Source organism: Crocodylus porosus, unplaced genomic scaffold (assembly GCF_001723895.1).
Source record: "Crocodylus porosus isolate Cpor-Errol unplaced genomic scaffold, CroPor_comp1, whole genome shotgun sequence".
NCBI classification, from domain to species: Eukaryota; Metazoa; Chordata; order Crocodylia; family Crocodylidae; genus Crocodylus; species Crocodylus porosus.
This window is the reverse complement of record NW_017728931.1, coordinates 58,097,873-58,106,967: the sequence shown is the minus strand read 5'-3', so window position 1 is coordinate 58,106,967 and position 9,095 is coordinate 58,097,873. Positions and strand designations below refer to the sequence as shown.

The window sequence follows — 9,095 nt, the reverse complement described above, 5'->3', positions numbered from 1 at the left end:
GCTGACTTGAATACGTCCAACCCCTCGAGAAGCTCCCTAACTAAATCCTCGCTAACCCGTGGCCCAGGTGTGCCTCCCCCGGGGCCCGAGGGGGGCCCAGCAGGGAGGTGGTTGTTCTGGTCTCTACTTAGAAAGACGGATGGTGCCGCCCCAGACCCAGGAAGCACCAGTTGTCAAGCTGGAGGAGTGCGGGGGGGGGAGGGAAGACTCCCCGGCACACTCCCTGGTGGACCCGGAAGTGGACAAGAAGTGCTTTTGATCCACTTCTAGGTCTGCAACCAAGCATACTGGGGACCATCCGCCCATGCTCCTGTGGGATGCTCCATCCACCGCACTGGTACCTAGAGGTATGTAGAAAAAACATTTAAAGCTGTGTCTATGTCTGAATCGCCGAATCTCTCCAAATCAATTTGGAGAGTTCAGGGAAATTAAAGCGTCTCCTGATTCAGTTTGGCTTTGGAAATTCAGCCACTGAATCAAGCCAAATCAAATCAGGGACCGAAGCTTTGCTGAAGCACAGCCCTAGCAATTAAGTCTGCAAATTGTACATACAGCTAATTTATATGTCCTTATAGTCTTTAATGTTATTACCTGTAACTTTTCTCACCTTTTCTCTTTGATTGTTTCAATGTCCCACTTTCAGGTGTGGCCTGTTTTTACTGAACCTAGGTGCTGTCTTTTACTATATGCCTGTTATAAGGGAACCTCAAGCCTAATTATGCTGTGTAGAAAATGGTACTTATTAAAATTGTTCCATATTTCATTAGCACAGAGGAGAGCAAAATATATTCTATTGCCCTATGAAATATGGTTGGCATCCATCACAATAAATGTCCTTTTAAGGAGGATTTCTAGTCACACTAAGAACACTTACTTTATAGGGAACATACTCCTAAAGGGCACAAAATCCTGCAGGGAGTAAGATAGAGAAAACTGATCATAAGTCTTGAATTTATTTGCTATAGTATAGAAAATAAAATTATGTTAGTATATTTGCAGATCAGTTATGAATGCAAAAGCACTGCCCTTAAGAATTCTGGTTTATCTCAAGTACAGTAATGCAGAAACGAAGTACAGCACCTATTTTCAGTTACCAACATTTATTTGGAACTATACTTCTTGCTCCTGAAGAGCTGTGTAATACTTAATGTTGTGTTGCATGCCATGTTGCACCAGAAAGGTATATGATTTGTGTTACTGCAAGACAGTAACATTCTGAAAAAAACAGGATGACAAAACGTATTCTTTTGTTGCACAGGATAAAGGTATTTTTTCCATCATAGCAAGAATTGTATGCACGACACTGACCCCCATCTACCCAAATGCACTCCTTGGAGGAAGCAAAACTGAAACAAAATAATCCTTTAACTAACTAATCAAATAAAGCACAAGGAAAACTAAAACAAACCCCAAGTTTTTACCTCAAAAGGGAGAGGAGCCAAAGGTTCCAGGAAGTTCATTAGAGTTTTTACTATAGCTGTAAATTTTATATGAAAGGAACACAATGACTTTGATGATGAGCAGCATTGCTTTCTCTACTTTTTGTTGCCAGTGCTGCAAATTTTATTCAATTTTATTCATTGTCTTCACCAGGGATTTTATGTAATACAGAACTGGAGGATCAGGGCCTACATATACTGTATCTTATGTTTGTTTGTTAGCTATTTCTTCAATAAGAGTGCCTCCATTTCTTTGTGCTTTAACCTTGAAGCAATGGATTATTTAAATAAATATTATTGGGAATTGTTCTTGCCCAGTCAATGGTTTTAATTAAGATAAAAGAGAGCAAGAAGTAAATATTTTTTATCCAAATATATTGTTTTTGAAAGGATTCCTTGGTATTTTATTTTACTGTTTTAATGCTCTCATAATGCTCTTTTCCAGACAGAAAAGGGAAGTGCACTACATGAAGCTGCTTTATTTGGAAAGGTGGATGTAGTACGTATTTTGCTAGAAACAGGTAAACCTAATTACATTATATTTGTTTTTTTAGACTAAGAAATGTCCTTCATTTCAAAAAGTGCCTTTTCTCTTCAGTCTTCTGTTCCAACCCAGATGCTTAGGTTGACAACAGACAGAGATGGTATGTATGCTGAGACATTTTGATGACATTATCTTTACATATTAGAGGTTTGCCAACTTCTAGAGAACAAAGATGAACATGTAATAGGCCACAAGGTGCTCTGAAAGTTTCTAGTCACATGCTGGTGTTCAGTTGCCAAGGGCAGTCTTCTTGTACAGTAAGCCGGGCCTTCTACTTCAAGGGTAGGAAGCGATCACTTGTCCAGGCATGTGGTAGATCCTAAGAGAGGTTCTTCACCCTTCAAAGTGGGTAGGAGACAAGGAGATGAAAGGAATTATATGGTTAGGTTAAAACCTTTTTTTATATCCAGCATCCCTCAATTGTGTTGTTGTCCCAAGAACACTGGTTTCCTAAGACACCTCAAGGCAAGGAAGTTTAGGTAAATAAAAGTAATTATTTTATGGGCTTATATGTCCCCTGCTGAACAAGACATGTTATATATTAGCTCATATACACAGGGAAGAGAGAAAGTGGATCTTAGCCCCTCCAGAAGTATCCTTGCTAAATTTAGGTTTACAGGTTGTGGGCAAGGAGAGGTCCTCCATCATCTGCTAGCAGGGGAAATTTCCCAGATCCTGCCTTACAGATGGGAACAGGTTGTTGAGCTCAGATATCTCCAAGGTGACATTATCTTTCAGATTATGGTTCATACCTTGGCCTGAAGGCATCATTCTGAAAGATGGGGCTGTACACTGGAAACATCTCTCTTACCTCTGCACCCCATCATGTTGTTGGCTATAACAAGAAAAGTATGGAAATGAAGGAAGTGGGTGTTAGTTTAATATTAGGGGGGATGATCCCTTAATTGATTAAAAACTTGGCAAGCATGTGATGGGTCTTTGGTAACAATTTTTTTCCTTTAAAAAAAGGGTAGGTTTCCATCCTGCCAGAGGATTTGGAAGTATCTGAAGCCCAAGGTTGAAAAATCTGGGTTGAAGGATACTTTCCAGTAATAAGGCTTTTGAATGATTCAAAGGTTTTGAAACTGATCTGGCTAATTTGACCTGGTACACGAAGAATTTTCATAAATATAATTGCGATAGGTTTCCATCAGCTTTTTTGGCACCTAGGGGGGAAGGGAGGGGGACATGTTGGAGATTTCTCTGGCTTCTCTGAATCCCAGCCTGGTATTACAGTACCTCCAGGCCTGGTGCTCATTTTCTTCTGGGGGGGCACTGCCCAGTTTTTTCAAGGGCCTCACACAAAAAAAAAAGAAAGAAAAAAAGATAGGGTTTCCGTCAGTATTTTTGCCCAATATGGGCCATGTGTTTTATAGTCATGCTCAATGTTGGCTGCATTTAATCAACTTCATAGTTGGTTTCCATTACTGAGCACATGCTGCTTTTTGCAGCCGTTTATTAACATTGTATTTAATGAGATTTCCTTGTATGTGAATGTAAGATGAGGAGCTTTTTTTTCCATGCTGATTGGGCAGCAAAAACCTTGTTTTACATTTGAGTAAATACAGTAATTGTTTTAACTACTTATATATCATAACTCTTCCCAATAAAACTCATAAAAATGTAAACATTTTATTAGCTATTCATTTGAGTGAGGCTGTATATCCAAACCCACTGATCTGATGACCCACTGACTTGCTTTCCTTTGATCATATTCATTTTCATTATTGAATGAATAAACTTATTATGAGCCATGAATAACATTACTATAATTGTCTCCTAGTCTTTCATTTTCCTCTGTTTAATCAGTGTTAATTTCTGTGATGTTATACCTTAAGTAAAATCACAGCCTGTACATGGATTTTACTGTACTTTTGAACCTAGAAACTTTGGTTTCACTGCAAAACTTTAAAAAATGATACTCTGGAAAGAACAAGAAACATGTACAATACATTTTATCTGACATACCAAGGACAGAGTTCAAACTTGCAGGTCATGACTATCACTGACTTTCAGTAGCCATAGCACAGTTACTTGAGCCACCAAATTACTGTAGCAACGTTCTACCTGGAAACTGTCTGGCTGCTAGTGCAACCCTAGTCATGCTGCACATGAGTATTTCAGTTTGTTGCCTGACTTTGGCACATGCTAACTTGAAGTTCCAAAGTTAATAGCTTTTTCAGCATTGCTTCCAAAAAAGGGGCACAGGTGCAATGCACCAGCTACCTAAATCCCAAGTGAATAAGATCAATTTGGAGAGGATTACAGTCTAATTGTGCCCAGAAATATTAGAACAATGTGTTGATTTCTGTACCAGGAAGCAGTGCTGAAAATTACCTGTAGCAGAGTGGTTTGTTCCATTTCACTTGTAAAACTGCTTGTAACCAATTTACAAGACAGTTGAGCTTAATGTACTACATTTATAGTTTGCAATACTTGGGCTTAACTGCTTCGCTTTCAATAGAACACAATAATTTTCTTTTTCAGGAATTGATGCCTACATAAAGGACAGTTTAGGTAGAACAGTTTTAGATATTCTTAAAGAACATCCATCTCAGCAATCACTCCAAATTGCTGCTCTACTTCAAGGTAAGTCATTTAAGTTACCCTGTGGCCGAATGAAAGTTAATTGAGAATAGCAAAATCTCTTTTTTTCTGATATTACCTATAATTTTCCTACTACAAATTAAAAAGACAGCTGTACATGCTTATTGTCTTCTACATACACAAAATTCAATGGTTGCATTTTGCTGTACAGAGTGCAATGGTGCATCTTTTCCTTCCTTTGATAACAAGATGTAAAAAGTTACACTAATGCGATGAGTTGGTTTGCATGGCTCCTTGCACATTAATCTGTAAAATTAACTGTGTAATATTTCATATCAATTTCACTAAAATGTATGATTTTCATTACTATAGAAGCTGGTTGTTAATTTTAGTAATATAGCTGGTTGAAAAAGACAAAAAAAATCACAAATCCATTTATTAATCTTTTAGTGAAATTTAGTCTTTTTTTGAAACCTGAAAAACTTTAGATCAGCTGTAATTACAGTTTCTATAATTATTCTGATGATAGTAATAATATAATTTCTGTAAAGTGACTTTCTATACAAGACTGTCATTCTTGATCTTGGTTCCTTAATGTGAGACTGATGGAATACAAATATTTAAGAATGGTTCATGAAACATATTTCAGGCTTGCAATTGAATGCTGGGTACCATCCCTTCCAGAGGGTGCATTTTACCTTCTGATTGTAAAAATCAGCTCTCACTTGATTGTCATTGGAAAAGAAGCTCTGTATTGCATATTTTTGTTCCATCTTTATTTTTGGTGTCAGGACATGCTTAGAATGCCACATAAGGTAGCTCACTATGATTGTCTAAATTTCATATGCAGTGGTTGTTTCAAGCATTTCAGTACGTTTCTCTACTCTGTTGCATACCACAGCATATTCCCACCTGCATTTTTTTTCTCTGGCACTGTTGTATCAAATTCGACATTTATCTGATCTCTTTAGCGTAGTACTCCTGTGGTAAGTTTGCAAGAAATTGCATATATTAGCAAGTTTTCTTCAAAGTGCTCCTGAAGGAAAAAATGTCATGTTTATTGGCATATCAGCACCTGAATATGGCTCTGCAGTGTGTCTCTTTTTTGTGAATCAGAACTTTCTCTGAGTATTAAGTCACTCATTGGCTTCAAGCCATATCAGTATGACACCACTGTGCCCCTAATGCACACAAAGCACTGATACGTGGAAATGATAAATTACAAGGACATGAACACAAAGAAGACATGAGCACCCTCACACCTTCCTTGTGGCACTCCATTGGTACTCTGATATGTTTTTAGCTTGAATTCAGTCTGGAGTTTAGTTCACTCATGATAAAACTTGAGTGAGTGAAGAGTGCTGAGCAGCAGTTAGTGTTAAAAATGCTTTGCTAGTTCTGCTAAACATAAGCCCAGTTTCCTGTTCATAAACTAATAGAGTAACTCTCCCATAGAAGTGTTATATGGGTATTCCTGTTGAAGCTGAAGCCTGTGTTGAGCATTGTGATCTTCTGATGAAGCATCTAACAAAGTAGTTTGTTACCTACGGAAGATCATACCTCTCTTAACCAGTTAGCTCAAGGGTGGCAATTATTTTGTCTGGAGGGCTGCTTAATGAGTTTTGGCAAGCGGTCAAAGGCTGCATGGGTAGCCCTGCCCCTTGACAGCAACCCCACCCCCTGGTTGCCATGGAGGAGCTGACAAAATGGCTCCTAGGTTCTTATAATGCTTGGCCCGGGAGAAGGGACCAGTCACGATTTCTGAGGGTTTTTTTGTTTCTTCTTCTTCTTCTTATTTTTTAACAATAACTAGATGTCTAAACTTGTTCATACAATAACAGTTTGCAAAGGGGGAAAGAGAGAGAGGGACACAGAGGTAGAGAGTATTGCAATTGCTTCAACACACAGGGTGTCTGCTGGGTCATGAGGTTCAGGTTAACTCCCTTGCTTTCAAAACTACTTGGTAGTAGTCTTGGGGTGGCTGAGTTAAACCCTAGTCCCAGACCTGGTTTGATGAGCTTTAGTTAAATCCCCTTCAGTGGCCATTTTTAAACTCGCATGGGCTTACTCCACCCTAGAGTACTGAGGGAATTGGCTGAAGTCATTGCAGGATCCTTGGCATGGCTTTACAAGCACTCGTGGTGCTCTGGAGTGGTGCCAGAGGACTGGAAGAGGGCCAATGTGATTCCCATCTTCAAAAAGGGGAAGAAGGAGGACCGGGGAAACTATAGGCCAGTTAGTCTTACCTCGATCCTGGCCAAGCTTTTTGAGAGAATTCTTCTGGTGCATATCCACGAGGGGCCAGCAGGGGAGATTATGCGTAGAGGCAACCAGGATGGGTTCATTAGAGGCAGGTCCTGTCAGACCAACCTGGTGGCCTCCTATGACCAGATCACCAAATCCTTAGATGCAGGGGTAGCAGTGGACATAGTCTTCCTGGACTTCAGGAAGGCCTTCGACCTGTCTCTCACCCCGTTCTCATTAAGAAACTGGGGGGCTGCGGTGTCGACACCTACACAGTCAAATGGGTCGTTAACTGGCTGGAGGGCCATACCCAGAGAGTGGTGGTGGATGGGTCATTTTCAAGTTGGAGGGATGTGGGCAGTAGGGTCCCCCAGGGCTCGGTCCTCGGGCCCGCACTGTTCAACATCTTCATCAGTGACTTGGACGAGGGGGTAAAAAGCACCCTGTTCAAATTTGCTGATGACACTAAGATGTGGGGGGATGTGGGCACACTAGAAGGGAGGAATAGTCTGCAATCGGACCTAGACAGGTTACAGGGGTGGGCGGATGAGACTAGGATGGGATTCAGCACTGACAAGTGCAAGGTGATGCACCTGGGGTGGAACAACAAGCACCATACCTACAGGTTAGATAACTCCCCTCTTGTCAGCACGGAGGCGGAAAAAGATCTTGGAGTCATCATTGACTCCAAGAGGAACATAGGTCGGCAGTGTGGGGAGGCAGTTAGGAAGGCCAAACGTACCTTGTCATGCATCCACAGATGCATTTCATGCAGGTCAAAAGAGGTGATCCTCCCCCTCTATGCAGCCCTGGTCAGGCCTCAGCTGGAGTACTGCATCCAGTTCTGGGCGCCGCACTTCAAGAGAGATGTGGACAACATGGAGAGGGTCCAGAGGAGGGCCACTCATATGATCAGGAGGCAGCAGGGCAGGCCCAATGAGGAGAGGGTATGGGACATGAACCTGTTCAGCCTCCACAAGAGAAGGCTAAGGGGGATCTAGTGGCCTGTTACAAACCAGTCAGAGAGGACCAGCAGGCACTGGGGAAGTCCCTGTTCCCCTGAGCATTGCCAGGAGTGACCAGGAATAAGGTTCACAAGCTGGCAGAGGGTAGATTTAGGCTAGATATCAGGAGGCACTACTTCACTGTCAGGGTGGCTAGGGTCTGGAACCTACTTCCAAGAGAAGTGGTGCTGGCTCCTACCTTGGGGGTCTTTAAAAGGAGGCTAGATGTACACCTTGCTGGAGTCGTTTGACCCCAGTACTCTTCCCTGCCATGGCAGGTGGTTGGACTTGAGGATCTACTCAGGTCCCTTCTGACCCTAGAAACTATGAAACTATACATATGATGCTGTGGCAATGCTAGAATATTATTAGAACACAGAACAGATGTGCTTAATTGAGTCTGCTTTGATATGTTGTAATTGGAACACATATGAGCATGTGTATAAGCACCCTTAGGTGCCACCCTGTATTACCTTCTGCCTGACTGGAGACTAATAGAGCTAACCACCTCTCTGCTCATTAGGATCTTGGAAAATTTAATCCAAGCTTAGCTAAGTTCCAGCTCATTGGATAGGAAAGAACCTCTGCACAGGATACAGGGCAGGGATGGAAAAATTCCAGCCCATGGGCCGGATCTGGCTGGCAGTAAACTCCATTTTCCAGCAGTCCCTGCCCACATGGCAAAAGACGTTTAAAGCTGTGTATATGTCCAAATCCCTGAATCTTTTTCTACATACATCTAGGCAACAGGTGGCTTGTGAATGTTGTGATGTTGGGGCACATGGAGTGTCCCACAGAAGCGTGGAGTGTTCCCCAATGCGCTTGGCAGCAGATGCGGAAGTGGGCCAGAAGCACTTCTGGTCCACTTCTGGGTCCAACAGGGAGCATGCTGGGGGTCCCCCTGGCTCGGTGACTGGTGCCTCCTGGGCCTGGTTGGGCACCTGGGATCCCTCCATGGGCAAACGCTGAGCCGGGGGGACAGAGGGAGTCTCTCTCGGACCCGGAAGTACACTGGAAGTACTTCTGGTCCATTTCCTGATTCACCACTGAGCATGTAGAGGGCCCCCCTCGCCACTCATGTGGGACACTCCATGCCCCCCAGCATCACACCATTCACAAGCCGCGCTGGTACCTTGAGGTATATAGAAAAAACATTTAAAGCTGTGTCTATGTCCAAATTCCTGATTCTCCGAATCGGCATCAGATCTTCAGATTTGAATTTGGCCAAGCTGAATCAGGGACAGTGATCCGAATCAATGTATCATAGTTTCATAGTTCGTAGGGTCGGAAGGGACCTGAGCAGCTCATCAAGTCCGA

The 9,095-nt window shown here is 42.2% G+C and overlaps 1 protein-coding gene across 8 annotated transcripts in view; it reads left to right on the top strand.

Annotated features, from left to right (window-relative positions):
• Nucleotides 1–9,095, top strand: part of ANKS1B (ankyrin repeat and sterile alpha motif domain containing 1B) — an 837,577-nt gene that overhangs the window by 128,105 nt on the left and 700,377 nt on the right. For all 8 annotated transcript variants that reach the window (XM_019545115.1, XM_019545114.1, XM_019545113.1 and 5 more), the window contains 2 exons: nucleotides 1,885–1,960; nucleotides 4,471–4,572. In XM_019545115.1, the coding sequence (XP_019400660.1) occupies nucleotides 1,885–1,960; nucleotides 4,471–4,572 (178 nt within the window). The remainder of the gene's footprint in view (nucleotides 1–1,884; nucleotides 1,961–4,470; nucleotides 4,573–9,095) is intronic.